This window comes from Arctopsyche grandis, chromosome 3 (genome assembly GCF_051622035.1).
Source record: "Arctopsyche grandis isolate Sample6627 chromosome 3, ASM5162203v2, whole genome shotgun sequence".
Lineage (NCBI taxonomy): Eukaryota > Metazoa > Arthropoda > Insecta > Trichoptera > Hydropsychidae > Arctopsyche > Arctopsyche grandis.
Genome location: NC_135357.1, coordinates 25,887,796 through 25,910,446, shown reverse-complemented (window position 1 = coordinate 25,910,446; position 22,651 = coordinate 25,887,796). Strand labels below are relative to the sequence as shown.

At 32.8% G+C, this 22,651-nt stretch overlaps 1 protein-coding gene across 1 annotated transcript; it reads right to left on the bottom strand.

Moving 5' to 3' along the window:
- Positions 1–7,293: 7,293 nt before the first annotated feature.
- On the bottom strand, positions 7,294–20,838 carry LOC143909840 (uncharacterized). The gene is made up of 2 exons (XM_077428064.1): positions 20,269–20,838; positions 7,294–14,439 (listed from the first exon to the last, which is right to left on the bottom strand). The coding sequence occupies exons 1-2, from the start codon at positions 20,335–20,337 to the stop codon at positions 7,783–7,785; spliced, it is 6,726 nt and encodes a 2,241-aa protein (XP_077284190.1). The 5' UTR covers positions 20,338–20,838; the 3' UTR covers positions 7,294–7,782.
- Between the last annotated feature and the right edge of the window lie 1,813 nt (positions 20,839–22,651).

The following is a 22,651-nucleotide window of genomic DNA, read 5'->3' as shown; positions in this document are numbered from 1 at the left end:
TTATTAACATTATGTACGTAATACAATGGCATGAGTTTGAATAGACGGAGAATTTAGTAAATATGTAATACAGAAGACTGTTGAGTGTCAATTTTTCAACCTAAATGGTGCAGATGAGGTGTCGGATATCTGAATTTTTGAATAATTCGGATAAACAGGAAGACAGCAAACAATTTTCAGATGACATCAGTTGCAATCAATCGCTCGTAAATAACAAGTTTTTTATTAGTTTTTATTTACCTGACATCGACTGCTCTGCTATTCTAAGTAAGTTTTATTTATATGTACCAAATCGGTACCTACGCAAATGGGCCCTTTTGCGTGCTTCCATTACTTCCACTAATTATCGTCGAAACTCTTATATCGTCAGAGTGTGCAATTTTTATAATGGCTTAGCTGTGAATATTGACATATTTCATGATAGTTTAATTACTATTAGGAACTTATTTGCAAGATTGATTTTTTCAACCCGTTATTTATTTTTTTTTTACCTTAATCCTTTTTGATTAATTTTCTACTGTTATTCACCATAATCTATTATTACTTTCTACTATTATTTACAAATTTGTCACTATTTTCTTTTTGTATTGTTATTTTTTTTCTTTTTTATTGGCCTTCATAGCAAGTTCATTTTTCATTTTTATGCTATTTGAAGAAACTTTTAATTGGCTTATGTTTAACTATTTATTTTATTATCTTGGTTTTAGCTGTAAGTTTCTCTCTGTTTATTAAATAAATAAATAAATACCTACTTGTAAATCAGTGTCGCTGATATCCTACATTCTTCCGATCGTTTTGCGCGTTTGGTTGAAATTTCGATTTTTCGATTTTTATAGTTCGATGGTGAAAAATAATTGTAATAAATAAACACGTCTAAAATTACATACCAATAATGCGAAAACGTATATTTGTATTCTTGAATCCAATTATGTCGAATAAACGATACTTTACTGTATTATATACATTTTTTCATTTATCAAAATTTAAGAAGTTAAATAAAGAATTCTTATTTCTCGAGAAATGAAAATCATCGAGAAATCAGAATCACTAGTCAACACACCGTAATATACATCTAAATTAATCGTAATCTTTTTTTTTTGAAAGTTTTATTTCATCAATATTTTTACAAAAAAAAACATATCTTAGCAACCAACACTTATTTAAGGTTCAGGTTAGGTTAGGTTAAATTAGGGTTGGCCCTATTAATTTAAGATTAGGTTGTTAGGGTCGGTACTTATTAAAAAAAACATATTTTAGCAACCAACACTTATTAAGTTAAGTGTCAGGTTAGGTTAGGTTAAGTTAGGGTTGGCCTTATTCATTTAAGATTAGGTTTTTAGGGTCGGTATTTATTAATTTAAGATTAGGTTAGGTTAGGTAAACGTCAACAGACACGCATGAACTGAGACTGAAATGAACCTGGAGCGAGGGGCGAGGACCGAGGGGGTTGAAAACAGAAAGGGGTCAATATTTGTTTATGAACGATGTTCAAGTTGTTAAAGCCGGGACAAACATATATCTGAGAAAAAGTCAGTCTAAGGGAAAAAACAAAAATCAGGAAGCCAAGTGAAAGATAGCCAGTTGAAAAATCCAGAAATCAAAACACCAGTGAATGTCAGATTTTATTAACGCGTGATCTGGCATAAACAAAGAAACGCATGCGGGTGGAAACGATGTTGCTAGTGACAATATTTCTTTACAATACCGAAAACGATCCGATATGGCAACATTTTTTACTTGAAAAGTTATTAAAAATATTATTCAATGCTAAATTTTAGAAGTATAGTCAATGCTTCATGTCGGGTTTACCAAAAACCAGATTCCCGTGGTTATTCTATGGCTATTTCTTGAAACAAAGATATTTTCCATTTAATTGATGTTTTTTTGATTTCTAAATGCATTTTATTATTACTAAATTATGTTCACAATACATCTTATATCTATTTTAATAGCTACTGATTTAATGATCATTTTCTATTTTACAATTTTAATTTAATTTTGTTAGTAATCATAGTATTATATTATTCTAATGTTAAAGTATAATGAAAAAGAGCTCAAAAACATATTTAAAATTCTTATAAATGCTCATAATACATCTAATACATAATATTAATTAAAAACTCTCTAAAGTCGATGACCTAAACCAGATTGCGTTTAGGTAATTTGTGTTTATACCTGAAGGTGTAAACACAAATTTTTGTTGTAATCACCGAGACTTAGTGACTCTGTGTTAGTATGGTTATTAGTGACTCTGTCATATAATCTACCGGTTAGTTTGTTAGTAATGTCTGTAACAAACGGAATATTATTTATGGCATGTAGTTTTTTCAAGTTAGTATATATGGGTGTATTATAAATTATTTTTAGGAATTTATTTTGTATTATTTGGAGTTTGGAAAGGTTGGTATTTGAGGCGTTATTCCATACAGGTGAAGCATAGGTTAATAATGGTAATATGAGCGCGCGATATAATTTTATTTTATTTTGAGTTGATAAAGAACTATGGCGATTAAATATTGGGTATATTGAGGATAAACCTCGCATCGCCTTGCGTTTCGCTGCCTCAATGTGAGGTGCCCATCTCATTCTTTTATCGAACGTTACTCCTAAATATTTTATTACCAACTGCCATTTTAGACTTTCTCCAGAGGGGATTTTCAGATCTGAACTTGGCTTATGCTTTCTAACACTAAATAATATAGCGTCTGTTTTGGTTTGATTAATTTGAATTTTCCACTTAGTGAAGTGTTCCGTCATTGTTTTAATTGCAAATTCAAGAATTTTAATTGTTGTTTAAAAGTTAACCTTTGCGTACATTTCTTGAATATTTTTTAAAGTATAATAATTTATATTTATTATATGTATGTGTCTACATACATACATACTTACATATGTACATATCATCACGTATAATGCATGTATAATGTACTTGATGAATTTGTTAATTAAAGATAGGCTACAAAAATTACAGAATAGAGCCATAAGGAGTATCTTGGATGTAAATAGGTATATTAGTATAAGATCCATTTTAAAGGAATTATATTGGATGAACGTTAGTGATACTCTGAAAATATGTATGTTGGTTTTCATTTATAAGCTATATTTTACCTAGGTATTACGATAGATATTTTATTAGAGACCTAGATTTTCATAAATATAGTACTAGAGGCAGCAATAAATTAACCGTACAGAATATAAAATTAAATAAGAGTAAAAAAACATATTTTATATAGGTGTTGTTACTTATCATAAGCTGCCAGATTATATTAGAAATATAAGTAATATTGACAAATTTCAGGTAGCTGTAAGGCTACATCTCTGTATTAATGTGTAAATAGTTATTTTTATTTTAAGTGTGCATGTGTGTGTATGCGCGTATGTGTATGGGCATGCATGTGTATGAATATATTATTATTTGTATGATTAAATATAATTAGCTAATAAGCTATATCTTACATAAATAAATTAATAAATAAATATGCACACATGTATGTACATACATATGTACGATAGTAAAAATTACAAGTTGGGAGACTTGAATGCTTGGTTTGAATATAAACTCAACAATCACTATATTTTTCGTTTGTATTGTTTCAAAACTCAATTAAGCATGATTTTTAAGCGTGCATATTTTACTAAATACATAGGTCATTTTCGTCAAACTAGATAATTATTTTCTGGATTTGTAAAAAATTCCATTCGAAATTTGATCGTAATAAATACCAATGCTTTTGTCGCAATAAGTTTGCACAGTGTTTTATTGGTTGTTTACTCTATAAAATTTATTGCAAACCAAACATTTTTTCGAATACATCTGTATACATATATATATTTATGTACATATATACTCGTATATGAGTGTAGACGCAGGTGATAAAAATCAAGAAGCTTATGGATGTTTTTAACCTATTCAATTGATATACTCCTTTGACCATTTTAATAAATCATGAGGTTTGTCCCCGGTACGTTAACTAGTGCAATAATGCATATGTATATGCTAATGTAAAATATGATACACTAAGAATTTATTTTATATGCAACTACGTATGATTGTCTGTATGTGTTGTACAATTTGTATTTTTATAGGTAAACGAATTAGTTTTAAAACTTTTTTGTACATATACATATATTTGTATGCATGTATACATCAGTGGCGTATATTGGGTGTGTGCTAGGTGTGCGGCGCACACCCGTGAAAACCAAAGACCACATAAAGTAGTATTTTAATACAAAATAATGTGTTGTTGTATAAACAGGCATTGATGTGTATGGTGTATTTACCGCGTGCGCTAAATGTATGGTGTATGGTGTGGTGTGCAGTCTGCAGCGTGTTGTGTGATGTGTGTATGTAGTTTGTGCGCCGCGACGAGAGAATACCTATGCCGTGCAGCAAATTGGTGGGTTTGGTTGGAGTGTGCAGGCGGATATTCGCTTGTATAGGTTTGTTCGCGATATTAAGACGTACGGTGTGCTACGACTTCAGAGCACCGCGCACCGCACCGCACCGCACCGCACCGCACCGCACCGCACCGCACCACTCGGCAATTGACCGAATGCGATGCGACACGTGGTCTCGTACTTTTTCGCACATTCGTATTTTTATGGTCATTCGTATCTCAGTCATACCTCTAATAACTAATAATGGCTAACAGTGTTCAAGACATTTTAACTATTCCGTTTTCAAATAGAAGTTTTGAGATAAAATTAAAAATAATTAAAGATGGGAAACCGTGTCCGTCTCTTCCAAATTTATCCAGTTTGCATAAAGAAAAAACAAAAGTTTACACTAGACATTTTTGCGTTTCAAATTATAAAAAATTCGAATGGATTACAGGCTGTGAAATTCGATCCAAACTTTTCTGCTGGCCATGTTTATTGTTCTCCAAAGATATTAATGTGTGGAACAAAGAAGGATTTGCTGATCTCAACCATTTGACAGCAGCACTGAAGAAACACGAAGGATCGCAGGCACACGTTCAATCATTTCTTTCCATACAAATGTTTGGCAAACAACGAATCGACGTATTAATTGACAGTCAACGTAAAGCCGAAATAAGTCGACATAATGAACAAGTAAATAAAAATAGAGATGTTTTAAAACGAATTATTAACGCAATAATCTATCTAGGAAAACAAGAACTGTCCCTGCGAGGTCACGACGAGTCATGTAATTCCGTAAACAAAGGCAATTACATTGAATATCTAAATGCTCTTCGAGAATATGATTCTGTTTTAGATACTCATTTAAATACTGCTACTACCTTTCGTGGTACTTCTCCAAGTATACAAAATGACATAATCGAAGCAATCGCTCATGTTATTAAAGTTCATATAAAAAATGAAGTAGAGTCAGCAAGTTTTGTTGCTATTATTCTCGATGAAACTTCAGATATAATGACAAAATCACAGCTCTCAACAGTTTTACGTTTTGTATGTAAAGGCAATGTACATGAACGGTTTATTAGTTTTACAGACGTTAGTGCTGATAAAACATCTAATGGTCTATTCCGTCACGTGGTGAACATAGTTGAAGAATTTAAAATTCAAGACAAATCGGTTGGACAGACTTATGATGGAGCAAGTGTAATGAGTGGACACGTAAATGGTTTGCAATCCAAAGTCCTCAATGCTTATCCTTTTGCTCTTTTTACACACTGTTATGCTCATGTATTGAATTTAGTATTGCAGCAAGGTCTTTCTGATATTAAAGAAAGTAAATCATTTTTTCAAACTTTAAATGGATTGTCTACATACTTTTCAAAATCTTCCAAAAGAGTATTCACCCACAAGGTGGAATTTTACATCTCGTTTAAGTAGCACAGTACAACAATACAGAAGTCAATTTACAGATTTTTTTCGACATGTTATAGAAAATTGTGAATTATGGGACACAGATACTGTTATAAAAGCACGAGGGTTTTTAGGCTTTTTAGAGGATTTTCAAACAATTAAACTTCTTCAATTTTTTTCAAAACTGTTTGGAATAACTGATGTTTTGTATAACATTCTTCAATCTAAATCTTCGGACGTTTTATATTGTTGTAAAAAAATTAATGATGTTTTGCAGCAACTGAAATACGAAAGGGATAATAATTTTGAAATGTTATGGAATAATTATTTAAATGAAAAAAATGATGATCATGATCGTAGGCCACAAAGATTAAAAAATTATTCAGAAGTAGAAGATAAAACTTCATTTCGTCAATTATATTTCAAAATAGTTGATAGCATAATCGCACAAGTCGAATGTAGATATTCTTCACTTTCCAAATTAGAATATTTTCACCTTCTTTGTAATGATAAATATGACGAATATAAAGAAAATTTTCCAAATGTTTTAATTAATAAATTAAAAGATTTTTATGGATCACTGTTTGATTATATTCGATTGAAAAACGAACTCATTGTGCTATATTCCAGCTCTGAATTTTCAGAGAAACCTGTTCATGAATTAATACAATTCATGACAAAAAATAACCTCGAATCTGGTTTTAAAGAGGTGTTTAAGCTGGGAGAATTAATATTAACGATACCAAGCAGTACAGCTTCAGCAGAACGTTCTTTTTCGGCGCTGAAAAGAATAAAAACTTGCTATAGAGGTACGCAAGGTCAAGATAGATTATGTGGCCTTAGCTTAATTTCAATAGAAAAAAAGTTATTGGTGGAATTAAAACAGAAAGACACATTCTATGCAGACGTGATTGAAAAGTTTATGTCTCAGAAACGTCGCATTGAACTTATGTATAAATAACTAATAAATTAAACATTTTTGTAATGCAAAACGAGTATTTTTTTTTAATTGCTAATTTTATACCCTATGCCCTACGGCATACACAGCACACCCGGTATTAACACCCACCGTCCGCCACTGGTATACATACATATGTATATAGGCAAGTTTAAAAATGTTGTGACGTCTCAATCAGGCACTAAATATAAAATTTTCAAGTCTTTATTATTTCTTTCAGATTTCTTTATTATTTCTCAATCAGTTCTTTATGTTTTCTTTGTGAAGTTTATATATTATGATTTATTTTTGATATTGTTTAAATTATATATAAATATGGATTAACATGCTCATATGTACACATATACATATACACGTTACATACGTCTAAGATAGAAAATGTGTAAACAAATTAGATATCAATTATTTACTTCGCCTTGAGTAGTGTTTAAATACATAGATACGTACATATGAACATATGTACATATTATATGTATGTATACACGTACATATTCTTCAGAATTGGTAAATTAAAAACCTTTTAAATAAATATTTGTTTTGAAAATATATTTATTATAAAAAAATAAATTAAATAAAGTACAATAAAATGTAATAAATGATAGATACATATGTATGTATGTACATACATATATGTATTTCACTCGTAGCAACAATTTTTTTTCGTAATGGACGTATACATACATATGTGTAGCTAATTTGAAGTACAAGAAAGAATTGACCTGTGGTATCAGTTGATTTCCTGTTAAGAATATAGGTAAACGATGTGTATAGTCCATATCCCTCCCCTCCCACTATGAAAAAACTCTCCACATTCTCCACATTAATGTATGTAAATAAAATGTAAATAATAAAAGTCATATTAAATATAACGAAAAAAATGTACAGCCTGACATGTTTATTATTCAACGCTATTTTCAATATTCGCGATAGGAAATATTCTTTAAATACATACAAACTATTTTCTAAATCTCTTATTTATAATTCATAGACGTACACTAATTAAAAGTATTAAAAATTACGTAATCATCTCAATTTTAAGCTTCTGGGCCGTTAAAAACATACTTCAGCAACAATTTTTCATACATTCTCATAACGGTAACTGTTGTGGAATTATTATCATCGTTAGATGGTGATAATCCTAATACCGTTTGGTTTGAAATGTCATTCGACTTTTGTAAAACAACTTGCTGTGCTTCTTTGTCGATTGGAATCTCTGATATGATTTTGTTCAATATTTCTATTTGTGGGTCGTTGGCGGATGATTCAGTTTTGTTTAGAGTTGTGATCGTCTCGCCATTCAAACTTGGAAGTGTTTCGCTAGTTGGTAGTTGCGAAATCTCAATTTCTGTTACGTTTTGTACTATTTGTTCTACTGATGTTTCAGCAATTATTTTTTCAGTTTCATTTTGTTGTTTTGGTAAATCATTAATTAAATTCACATTAGAGGGTTCTATGGATAATGTAATATCTTCATTGGCTTTTTCCATCGTCACCCCTTCGATTGGTAATGTCACAATATGAACGTCTGTAAATTGACGTTCAATGTCTGTAATGTTCGTTATTATTGCTTTGTCACTATCTAAATTAAAAGTTGTGTTATTTATCTTTACAATTTCTTCATCTAATGGAGTTTTTTCAGTTGTGTTTTGAGAAATCATTGATTCTTCTTTGGCCCCTTGTAATTTTTCATTTTCAATTTCCGAATTAGAAGAAATGGGTTCCTCCTTAATAATTTCAGGTTGCACTACTTCAGTTTCAGTTTTTTCGTCAGATGTAAGCTTTGATAAGTTTTGTTCTGTTAAATTTTTAATGTCTTTATCGGTTGTATTTAAACCTTCTATATCTAAATTTTCTAAAATATTGGATGTCGTTGTTTCATTTTCAATTTCTTGTGCAGATTTTATTTCGTTTTGAGAAACATCGATTAACTTAGTGGGTTCACTTAAAATATTCGACATTTCTTTATCAGTTATATTTAAATCTATTATATCCAAACTTTCTAAACTTGAAAGTGTTGTCAGTTCATCATCGGCGTTTTGCACATATTGTATTTCTACCAAGGTTTCGTTTTGAGAATCATCACTTACAGTAGTATTTTCCTCAACAACATTTGGCACATCTGCACGTGTGTCTATAATATTTTCTATAGGATCATCGATCAAATTAGTTGAATTTGTAGACATTTCAGATGACTCATTTTGCATTTCCTCGATAGTTCCATCTTTTGTTAACTCTATAATATTAAGTTCACTCGAAATAATAGTTCCCTCACTCAATGTATCTGTTTCATTTAAAAATGATAAATTTTGCACGTCTTGGTTTGGTACTTTCAATATATCTTCCTCAGCAGTTTGGTTCGTAATTAAAACTTGTAACGGTTCTAGAGGCTTTAATTGTTCAGCCTCTACTTGCTGCTCTGAATCATCCTGTGGTTTTTCAGGTATATTTGGAAACATTCGTATTTCATATTTAGTTTCTGTAGAAGTTTCACTAATTTCGGTAGTAGCTTCATTTGTTACATCAGTGCTAGATTTATTCACAGAATTTTCATTGAGAGTTTCATCAACAAGAATTATTTCAGGTATTGGATCTTTTGATTCATCGGTCAGAGCAGTTTCATTGATTGATATGTTAGAAGTAAGATTTTCAATAATAGGTGATTCGAGAACACTTTCAAAATCTCTATTAATTGTTATATCTGTATTATTAAGTAAAGATTCCATTTCAACCTTAACTTGTAACGATTCACCTATATTTGGAACTTGAATTTGTCTTTCTGAAGTTGCTTCTAAATTTTCAATTGGTTCAGATATATTTGCATCCGATGTTGTCGTTTCATTTATATTGAATTCAATTGGAACTTCTTCGATTATAATTATGTCCTCGTTATCTTTAATTAATGGGTCAAGTTGTGGAGATATATCTATAATATTAAATTCATTATTTTCTATACCTTGTGATGTCTCTACCAAAGCAGTTTCGTTTATATCTACAATAGTTGTATTTAAAACTTCAATATATTCTGGAATTTCTTCTGTAATATTTTTATCGTTATTATAATCAATAGGTAATTTAGGAGGTTCAGTCGCTTCTGAAGTGGATTCTTCTTTTTCATCCTGTTGAGTATTTTGATCCACGGTAGTAGCATTTTGTTGTAATTCCTCTATACCTTCGGGATTCGTAATGAAATTGTTTTGGGATGTTACAGTATCTAGTTCCAATGTTGAATTTGTTGGTATTTCATAGGTAATTATATTTTGATCTTCTAAATTTTCAACATTTAAAGTGGTTGCCTCTGCTAAATTTTCAATTTCATCTGTAACGTTTTTCAATTCTTCATTTGAATTTAGTGAAGTTTTATTCAAATCAATATTCGATAATTCTACATATTTCAGTATTTCGGTACTACTTTCAGCTGTATCATTGTCACTATCTGGTGAGTTCATATCATTATTAGAACTTTCTTCAGATATAGAATTCAGATCTTTTTCAAATAATATCATTTGGATTTCATTTGACTGGATAGTATTATTGGGGTGTTCTTCTTCTTTTGCAATCATTATTTGATTTTCATTCTTTAATGGCATATCAATTATTTGTTCCTTTTCCAAACTATTTTCAACGGTGCTATTAGTCTCTAAAATTATATCACTCACAGGTATTGAAGTATCATTTGACTGAATATTTTTATTGGGATATTCGTCCTTTTCAATGATATTTTGATTTTCATCATTTAATGGCATATCAAGTATTTGTTCCTTTTTAAAAGTATTTTCAGTGTTGTTATTGGTCTCTAAAATGTGGTCACTGGCAGGAATTAAAGTGTCATTTGACTGGATAGTATTATTGGGATATTTGTCTTTTTCAATGATAGTTTGATTTTCATTATTTAATGGTACCTTAAATGGCATATCAATTATTTGTTCTTGTTCGAAAATATTTTCAGCAGTGTTATTAGTCTCTGAAATTGGATCAATGACAGGAATTGAAGTTTCATTTGGGGATATATTTGAACTATCGGCAGTAATTATATCAAAATCAATATCTTGTGGCCTTACTAAATTTTCTACAGATAAACTAGAATTGAATAAACTTTCATTAATTAGCAACGGTTGATTAATCATATTTTTCTCAGTTTGCTCATCATTTTCATCGGATTCTATTTGAGATGCAGTATTATTTTCCGACTCACCAACAATAGCTAAAGTATCTATTTCTTTATTTTCAACAGTGACTGGTATTGTTTCGGATATTTCAGTAGAGTTCGACAGATACTCATCGGATTCTATTTGAGATGCAGTTTTATTTGCCGACTCATCAACAATAGCTAAAGTATCTATTTCTTTATTTTCAACAGTGACTGGTATTGTTTCAGATATTTCAGTAGATTTCGACAGATTTTCATCGGATTCTATTTGAGATGCAGTTTTATTTGCCGACTCATCAACAATAGCTAAAGTATCTATTTCTTTATTTTCAACAGTGACTGGTATTGTTTCGGATATTTCAGTAGAGTTCGACAGATTTTCATCGGATTCTATTTGAGATGCAGTTTTATTTGCCGACTCGTCAACAATAGCTAAAGTATCTATTTCTTTATTTTCAACAGTGACTGGTATTGTTTCGGGTATTTCAGTAGAGTTCGACAGATTTTCATCGGATTCTATTTCAGATGCAGTTTTATTTGCCGACTCATCAACAATAGCTAAAGTATCTATTTCTTTATTTTCAACAGTGACTGGTATTGTTTCGGATATTTCAGTAGAGTTCGACAGATTTTCATCGGATTCTATTTGAGATGCAGTTTTATTTGCCGACTCGTCAACAATAGCTAAAGTATCTATTTCTTTATTTTCAACAGTGACTGGTATTGTTTCAGATATTTCAGTAGAGTTCGACAGATTTTCATCGGATTCTATTTGAGATGCAGTTTTATTTGCCGACTCATCAGCAATAGCTAAAGTATCTATTTCTTTATTTTCAACAGTGACTGGTATTGTTTCGGATATTTCAGTAGAGTTCGACAGATTTTCATCGGATTCTATTTGAGATGCAGTTTTATTTGCCGACTCATCAACAATAGCTAAAGTATCTATTTCTTTATTTTCAACAGTGACTGGTATTGTTTCGGGTATTTCAGTAGAGTTCGACAGATTTTCATCGGATTCTATTTCAGATGCAGTTTTATTTGCCGACTCATCAACAATAGCTAAAGTATCTATTTCTTTATTTTCAACAGTGACTGGTATTGTTTCGGATATTTCAGTAGAGTTCGACAGATTTTCATCGGATTCTATTTGAGATGCAGTTTTATTTGCCGACTCGTCAACAATAGCTAAAGTATCTATTTCTTTATTTTCAACAGTGACTGGTATTGTTTCAGATATTTCAGTAGAGTTCGACAGATTTTCATCGGATTCTATTTGAGATGCAGTTTTATTTGCCGACTCATCAACAATGGCTAAAGTATCTATTTCTTTATTTTCAACAGTGACTGGTATTGTTTCGGATATTTCAGTAGAGTTCGACAGATTTTCATCGGATTCTATTTGAGATGCAGTTTTATTTGCCGACTCGTCAGCAATAGCTAAAGTATCTATTTCTTTATTTTCAACAGTGACTGGTATTGTTTCGGATATTTCAGTAGAGTTCGACAGATTTTCATCGGATTCTATTTGAGATGCAGTTTTATTTGCTGACTCATCAACAATAGTTAAAGTATCTATTTCTTTATTTTCAACAGTGACTGGTATTGTTTCGGATATTTCAGTAGAGTTCGACAGATTTTCAGAAGGTATATCTGAGATCTTTAAATTGCCTGATATAATCTCTTCAGTTTTATTTGAGATATTGATTTCCTCAATTATAATACTGTCTGAATCAATAGCTGAAATATTATTCGCAGAATCTTGAAATGCAACATCTTCATTCATGTTTGTTGTATTATCTATGTTTATTTCTGTAGGATTTTGAATGATAGTTTCATTTAAAAAAATTAATAATTTATTTTCCTTGAGCTCTGGGGTTTCTATCAAATTTGAATTTTCGTTAGTATCCTGTACTGGAAATTCTGAGATATTTTCAGATATCTGAGTTGACTGTGATTCGTCTGATTTTGCGATGGCATTCAAAGGTATAACTTGCACAATTGATTCATCTTCTATGTTAATAGGGTTCACTTCTGACATGCTTTGGGCATCAGGATTACTTTTTTGCATAACTTTGGCATCTTCTGGTTCTGGGGTTAGAGTGTTTGTCTCTCCACCTCCATCTTCTTCAATTTTTGGTTCTATTTCTACAGTGCTAATATCATCAGTAATTTCTTTATTTTTTTCAGAAAGTAAAATATCGGTGTTTATGATATTATAATTCGTTTCAGTAACTGGATCAATTTGAGAATCTTCAATTTGAACATTGACTGGTGTAGTTTCATCTATTGGATTGTCGGTTGTATTTTCCGTCAAATTTTCTCCTTCTGAAATAGTAGAACTGTGAATATCGGATTCATTAAAAATACTTTCAGTCATATTGTTTTGATCTTCAATGTTCATTGAAATTGATTCATCTGTTATTGAAGTATTATTATTTGAAAGAATTAAGTTTTCATCCACCAACAAAATAGCTTGCACAGTTTTTGTGTCCGATACATTAACATTGTTTGGTAATTCCAAAGGTTCGGATTGATCTGCCTGTGAGGAGTCCTCAGGTTTCGTAATTGAGTCGATTAACGTTGCATTTTCAATAGAGGTTGGAATGTCATCTTTAGACATTGGCAATAATTCATTTTGATCTGTTGGCATTGCATTATGTTTCATGTCGATTATTTCACTGGTAACTAATTCAGATTGATTATTGAATAACGGTGAAGTTAGTCCTTGAACTAGAAGATTTTCAGAGTCATTTTGGTCTGATCCTTCAGTTGTCAAAGTTTTTTCCATATTTCCAAATGTCATTGTATTATTTTCTAATTGTAAACCTGACGGGTTTTCTGACGTTACTTGTATTATTTGTGATTCTGTTGTTGTTTCTTGATTATTATTAATCACATCTTCCAAAGTATCTTGAGGTTTTATTGACTTCTCGTTTTCTTTGGTAGAAGATTCTTCTTTAGGCACAACGATATTATCACCTTGATTCACATCTGAGATACTTTCTCCATTTGGTGAAATATTTTGTTCTTCAACTATAGCAATGTTGTCAAAATTATCAATAGATTCAACTGTTGCTGACACTTCGAATAGTTCAATTTCATCACTAGGATCATTCAAAGTCTTCTCTGTTACAGGATTTCCGGGCTCTAAGGCGGGAAGTTCTGGATCAATCATATTCAAAACATAACTGTCGGATGGTGGTGAATTAGGAATCGATGATGGGGTCGTATCAATCTCATCGTCTTTTGGCTTGTTCGTGACGGGAAATGCTGGGAAAGTGAATGGTACATCAAAGGGAAACTGTGGGATTGAAAATGCTGATTCGGCCGCTTCGACCTCTTCATCTTCCTCTGGTATTGTGGGAAGTGTCATCAATGGAAGCTGCATTGACGGGAAAAATGGTTTACTTGAAAACGACATACTCGGGAGAAATTTTATAGGAGGACTTAATTCATGAAGTTGTTCAGCGTGCATGGTCAAAAGACCCAACGGCTTTCCTCTGTTGAGACTGGCGGGAAATAGCCCGCTTCCGGTAATTGACTGAAATGACAAAATTTATTTATTTTAATAAGTATATGGAAAATACATAAATTACATAAACTATTTTAAGGCAGTGCTTACTTACGTAAGAATTATTATTTTAAACATTTTCATAAAAGGCGAATTCAACATAGATATGCACATGTATGTACATATGTATGTATATGATGTTTACCTTACTCTCAATGCATACGAATGTTCATATATTACATTTATTTAAAAGTTAATTCAACAACCTATGAAATATATGTATAATGTTTCATCATCATAATGGAATGTGTTGAAACGATTTTACAAGATATTGATACAACGTTGTGTGTGCATGTGGGTATCACTTGAACAAATAATATTGCTACAAATTATTGGGTCTGCATCACGTTATAAATTTTTTGTGCTAAATTGCCGTTAAATTATAAATCATTTTCAGTAAGACTAGATTATTAATATTAAATTAGGAGTGACAATAATAATATCCTTGCTCTATATAATCTGAACATACATATGTAGATATGTACATATGTATTTATTTGGCCAAGCTCTAGCTCCTCAACATGGTTTTGTTTAATCCAAAATATGCTGATATCATGTTTTATTTGGCATTCATAACTTTTTGTATCCTTTTTTTTGTTTAGCCATAGTGACGACTTGGGGCTATTCTGAAATGTCACTATGGTAAAATTGTAAATAAAAAAATAAAATGAATTTCAGTAGGAAAATTGTGTGCTAATTAGTGCTTCCAATCTCGGAAAGTTACTTCAATAAGTAGATCTCCGATCCCGGGATCCCGGTGCTAGCACCGGGATTTCAAATGTGTAAGAAAAAAAAGTTCAATTGCATATTTTCATATTTCAAAAACGTTCAATTGTATTTTGCAAACTCTCCCGATGTTTCACGCAAAAAATACTCCCGTACTGGCGTACTAATTTTGAGAGTTTGGCTGCATTCTTTAAATTTTCTGTTCGCATCCATAAATTTCTAAGATTAAATAAAACACATCCGAAAATGTAATTAAATAAAGTAAAAAACATCGCTTTGATTTTTTGATTCGTTTTTTACAAATACGTATGTAGTTTGTACCGTCTAGTAATTATTCATCGAAACAATCCACCTAATATAAAAAAAAACTCCAATTACATTTACTTTATGTAAAAAATTCGGATGTGACCAATCTACGACTTTATCTTTGTATTTGAGGAATATAAGAAGGATAAAAAACAAAATCGATAATCGAACATACATATGTATGCACATATGTATGTACATACCAACTATGAGCATTTTCAATACAAATTGAACACAAATGTAGGAAAACTTACACAATACTAAAGTTCTACTTCCGGCTTACGAATTCCGACCAAAACTTTATCAAATCTATGTTAGTACAAAAAGAAATATAAATACAAATATAAACTTTCAGCTAAATATGTTCAGGGCGTGAAAAGAATCGTTGTCACAACATTTTTGACTTTTCTAAGAGGAAAAAAATCCCGCTTCCTGTTTATTATATTTAGTGATTTTTTTATTTTTATCACATTGATACAACAATTATACTTGAATTTTGACGTGAAGAGCGCACATGTTAAAGGAGTCGAAAAAAATAGTGGAAGAAAAAATTGAACAAGAGTATACTGCCACTTCTGGTTGACGGATTCTTACCAACTTTTATACATAAATTGGTAAAATTTCAGTTCAATAAATTAAAGGATTTCTTAGAAAAACATAAAAAACCTTGATTCTCTAAATTAAAAGTACTACTTTCGGTTTAGGAAAAAATATTGGGGTATAATATTAATAATTTCTATTACAAGTAAGAAATTTCAGTCCGATTTGATGAGTGGTTTGGGAGATAATTTAATTCAAAAACTTAAAAAGAAAGAGGACAACTATAAGGGGAGGTACCATTTCCGGTCAACCTAAAAATTTGAAAAAAAATTATGGTGTATCGATAAAAATTTCATTAACCAATACTAAGTTTCAGTTTGATAGGACGAACAGTGTTCAAAAAATCCCCAAAATACACTGACACACAATAAACATACTCACACAGAAACACAGGCACACACACATTTTTTCTAGATCACGAAATCGTGATCAGTGGTCGATTCTGAGTTCGAATGAGTTAAAATATGCTTCAAATATCATTGCGGTTGAGCAAAATATCTGCGACACAATACAGGCCGTTCATACCATTTCGTGGAAACGGCAAGCCAGCGTCAAAACGGATGGCAAACAATTGGACTATGACTGTCATTGCTCATCCCACCATTGTTCATTACCAGAAAACACTGGGATCCCAGGATCCCGGGATTGGAAGTCTTACTAAGTACATACATATGCAGATAAAGTAAAAATTATGAACTATAAATTTATAAATGTACATACAAGTTTAATACCATAGATGTCGCCTAGGGACAAAACCTGTAATGGCATCATGGAAATTAAATTAAAAAAAATAAATAATTGAGCGGGAAGAGGGGGGGGGGCACAAACTTGTCATGGCACTCTCTCGTTGACTCTGCTCCTACTATAATCCATCCACTGTAGGAAGACACTTAGGTAAAACGTACATGTTGTCCTTTTCGTACGTACAATGTTTTATTGCAGTGTTCGCCAAGTGAGTCTTATTCAAGCTTAGTTTATATTTTGGGCGTGAACCTTTTTTTCGACTTATAAAGAATTGCTTGACTGATATTATATCACTGATAAAATATCAATTAAGAAACTGTAATTTTTCTCATATCTTTTGAAAATAAATAACTGCAATGAATCATCCTTCTGTATGGGACAGCAGCATAGACTCTGACAGATGCCACGTGCAAAAAACTATATGCCTTTGAGATGTGGACATACAGAAGGATGTTGAGAATCTCATGGATGGCACGTCGTTCTAATGCCGAGGTGCTAGCCCTGATGGGAAAGCATGTCGAAGTGCTCAAAAGTGTAAAAAGGCGTACATTGGAGTACTTTGGACATGTGATGCGGAATGAGAAATACGATCTCCTGCGCCTTATAATCCAGGGGAAAATCGTAGGCCAGTTGGGGCAGGCGGAACACATCTTGGCTAAAGAATCTTCGGTAGTGGTACGGCCCCAGCACCCGAGCACTATTCCAAGCAGCCATTGATAAAGTAGGAATGGGACATCTAGTTCCGACGTTCTGGGAGGACATGGCACGTGAAGAAGAAGTATATCTCTGTATGTTGTTCCTAGTATTTATGTAACTGTCGTTGGGAACTTTTTAAACAAGTCAAAGTTTCCATGACGACATGGAAACCGCGCCCCCGTGCCCGGGGGGCGCGAGGGCGAAGGCCCCCAGGGAACGCTGGGGTCGAAGGCTCGGGGGGCGCCGGATTCTGGTATAATCTTCTAATATATAATTTTGAAAGAGACTTTGTATGTATGTATGTAACTATCGTTGGTTTTTAGAATCCGTGACGTTAAATTTAATAAAACAAAAACAAATGAATATTCAAATAAATTTGAATAAAACAAAACTATTCAAATAAATTGTTTACTATGAGATTGGCCATTTTTAAGCGGTTTATATTACAAATACCTAGCAAAGTCGGGTAAAATCACTAGTATTCAATAAAATAAATACACGCGAACGAGGCGCACAACCAATCAGCGTGGTCCACGTGGACTAAAACGTTTGACCAATTAGAGCAACGACGATACATTCTGACTAATGGGTGCATTTTAAGCATCCGCTATAGCAGAGCATCGTAATCTTTGGATATTCGTGGCACACATTGTTTACGACTCATAGAGTTTGTCAGCTACGTACATATGTACATACGCATGTATGTACTTCATCGGCAGTCGCTAGTTATTCCGTATATGCGTAGGGACAAAACACTAACTAACATCGGTTTTCTCCCTCACACGCGATCTCACTCGCATGCATTAGGCCGAAGTGCTGTTCGGAGAACACATATTACCGCGGTGCACAGGTTACGATGCTCTGCGCTATAGGGATGTGGCGTGACAAGCGATCGTGTCGAGGAGACGCGGGGAAGCGAGGTAGCGGGAAGCGGGGAAGTGGGGTAATGGGGAAGGGGGGAATGTGGAGCGTCTGACATGTGCTCCTGATATTGAGCGCCGAGCGACAGGTGACGTTAGCGTCAGATGCACTGCGCGGGAGTGTACACACATACACACATTCACAAAGACACACACACATTCAATCATTCATCAGTTGGATCAGTGAGCGTATAATGCGCGCACTCAACTTTTTCTATTAATACGTGCGCGTGCGCCTATAAATTGCCTTACATTATATTTATATATGAAATATAACTTTATTTTAATTCATGTATCAATTCCTTTCCGAAACCACCCGTTGAAATCAACGAGCACAACACTAGTTTTAAAATAATACTCTCAAAGCTAATACTGCATCTATAGAAAAAAAATTGGCCAGTAGGATAGGACTGAAAAAATGAACTACGCTAATAAAAGCTCGATTGGCTACCAGCAGGGGCGTCATTGTGGGGGGGGGGGGAGCTGGGGTGGGCTGCCGCCTCCCCCTAGATTTGAACGGGACTTCCATGTTGTTTAATGTATTATTATGAATTTGAATTAAAATACTAAACCAACAAAAATCGAATATTGAAATTCTTTAGAACATTGTCAGGTGTAAACATGTCGATTTTTCCCAGAAAAAAAATGTTAACTCGCAAAAATATTTTGTTTTGTTGTTTGGCTTGCTTTGAAAGATATTTGCAAAACTCATTTATCTTTTAAAATTATTTAATTATTAATTTTATTGATTAAAAAAAATACATAAATGAAAAAATTATTAAAATAAATTGTTGAAATTCATATACACTCATTTTTTTAAATATAATACACCCCCCCCTTAAAAGTCATTCCTTACTGGTCAAAAATTTTGCCCCCCCCCCCTTTGGGAAAAGCTGAAATGACTCCTGGCTACCAGTGTTCTATTGTCGATTTGAAATGCTATTAAGAAAAGAAAGATATAGCATGTACGTTTTACCTCAGTGTTTTCCTACATCGGATGAATTATACCCACTACTTATTGAAAAAACAGCTAGCTTAAAAATGAAGTACATGAGCTTAAGCTTTGATATTTCAGATAAAATTTTGAAAATAAACGTTTTATTCTCAGTTTAGTGAAAAAACTGCTAATGATTGGATCGTAATGATGAATGGTGCTGTTTACTCAACTGAAAATTAAACAAACATGAGCAATGCCACATGCCAAAGATTACTAATCACTTAGGGGCCGTCCAAGTATTACGTAAGCACTATAGGGGGGCGGGGGGGGGGGTCTTTGCTTTGCTTATTTTTGATGACATGGGGGGTGGGGGGGGGGGTCGAGATGGTGATTACGTCAGCAGCAGTTATTATTTTTTTTTACACATTGGCAACCCACACTTTGTCTATGCTTGAAAACCAAACACATATTCGGGGATTCTCACAAATAATAAGGTACTCGCTAAGAAGCTATTTTATAACTGCTGCTCATGAATCAATAAAAAAAATTGCATATAGGTACCAATGTTTACGTAAGCATGAGAGGGGGGGGGGTAAGAGCTTTGCTTAATTTTGCTGACAAGGGGGAGGAGGGGCTAAATAATTGTAATAAATCTGCTTACGTAATACTTGAAGGGCCCTTTATAACAGTCAGCAAATAGAAAAGTCTACATTCATTCATCGCTTAGCCAAATAGCCCAAATTCAACTGTAAACTTTTTAGACGTGCTCCAACTGAATAAAATGTATTTTTTTCTTTGAATTCAGAAAAAATAAATTTTGCCAATGATGGATTTGAAAAAAAAATGTCAAAATTGATAATTGATACCCACGTGAAAGGCGACAGCTAGCACGATAAACGTCAATTTGATCCTGGGCCTCATTCTGCGCATCTTGCGCATGGGGTCAAATGTGAACTTTTCGCTTTGGTTATTATGCGACTGCAACTGTCGCACTCACCGTCGACGCACATACAAATACAGCGACTTTCGATGTCACCGGCATGTAGGTGAATTCGTCTGCAGTTGAAAAATAATGAGAACGGACTTAAAATAACAAAATGCAAATGAATCGATCAGCGAGACAGGCGAGCGAGCGGTGGCGACGAAATCGACTATGAATATAATAAGGGATTTGGTGTGGTGAACGGCTGTGAATAATCGAGCTTGGACAAACATTGCGGCCTGAGGTCGTCGCTGTGGGCGCATATTTATGAGGGGCGCGTGGTGTAGCTGTGCATTGGTCTCATCGGAAAAAATGGTGGCTAGAGTCACGCGCTGTCTTTTATTCCGTTCGTCCACACAGGGGTGTATGCGAAACGGATGCAGACTGCGCCCTTTTCGTCAGACCCCAATTGCAGTCTGAGATCGAGAAAATGTCGCTTCCTCCTCCTAACAGCGGTTGGGAGATGGCGGCTCTCCGCACACTTGACAGCTTTCCGTCACATTTCCTAACGAGCGAGGTATTAGCATGGCGTTAATCTCGAATCGGGTCGAATGTATGTTTAAAAATAATAATAATATATATTTAATGGTTCCCGGAAAGATGTACTAAATTGCACTGAATAATAGCGCAGTTTTGAGAAGTCCTAGTTTTCAAAGACGCTCAAAAAGAACTTACGCAATAAAATTTCAAAAAAAAAGGTTAAGCATCCTCGGATAACATACATCTACCCTTGACACTTTTTTGTGGAATTCTATTGCGTTAGTTCTCCTTGAGCATCTTGAAAAGTTTGGATGTCTCGAGAGTGCAACTATCTCGAGTGCATATTTCCGGTCACCATATTTAAAATGCGAAACATCTATCAGAACTATTAGAAAAATTCCTGTATGTTGGTAGCTATACTTTTAAATAACTGTATATTTCATATGTATGTATATGTTACAGTGAAAGCATATTTCAAGTGAAAATATATTTTCAATAGTGAAGATATATTTTCACCAATTCAAACAATGAATTTACAACGTTTAAATCTATAAATTTAGCCCTAACAACCTAATCTAAAATTAAAAGGGCCAACCCTTACTTAACCTAACCTATCCTAACCCTTAAATAATATCCACGCACGCGTTCTTCAATTCGCTCTATGTGATGGTAGGAATTTCAGCCTCGTCGATCTCCCACGTTTGAGATGGCATGTTCTCGTGTTCTGGAAATAGCGTGGTGACGGTTTTTCTCAGGTTTTCAGCGCTATTCAGCTACGGGATCTGCTTCTGTCTTGTCAGCTTTCTGGCAACTATTTTTTAAACCCTAACAATCTAATCTTAAATGAATAAAACCAACCCTGAAAATGTAACAGGTTATGATTTCACTGAAACGTCAGTGAAAATATATTTTCACTGTGATATCTATAATGAATGCGTGGATCGAAAAATAATAAACATTTACATTAACAGAACATTTAAGTTAATAAACATTTATAGAATAATATAAAATATCAATATCTGTCAGTCGGACGTCCCAACTAGGGTTTCTGATTTCCCGGATTTATTCGATTCCCGGGACATGTGACGGAGTCCATGATCGTTCCCGGAATTCCCGGGATCCCGGGACACATGTAAAAAAGCATTTTCAATTTAATATATTTTTTATTAATAAAAAAAATATGTATTTATTTATTATTATTACAAAATATAAAAAAGTAAACCATACATAATATATCTATTAACTAGAAAAAATGTAATTATAAAAGCAAACTTATTTAAAGTAGCTTCTTAAAAATATTAAAATATTTAAATGAGAATCCGAAAGCCTAGTTTCGGTCGAAGTTGATTTTATTGTTAAAAGGGACGAAAACAATTTTTTTAAATTATCAGTTTTTTCTCCTGTCAGCATGTATAATTTAATTTATTTTTAAAAGTCAAGGTTATTTTTATTTACGTTATTTTGTATATTTGTCTTTGATAACTCCTTATTTAATTCTTCATTCATCGCCAAACACACAATTCTTTCATCTTCATCCGAATCAAAAAGAGTTTCTTCCATTGTGGAATCGTCAATACAAGAAGGATATACTCGCTTCATAATAGTTTCACCATAGGATATACATTCATTTTTATTACAACATTTTAAGAATGTTTTGTTCAGTATAAAATGAGAATTATTTAAAATTTGTGTTAAAAAATCAGTATTAGGCTTCTTCTTTCTTCGATTTTAATTTTCAATTCTAGGAATAATTCATCGGTAAGTATTTTGGCCACTTACTGCTAAACAACA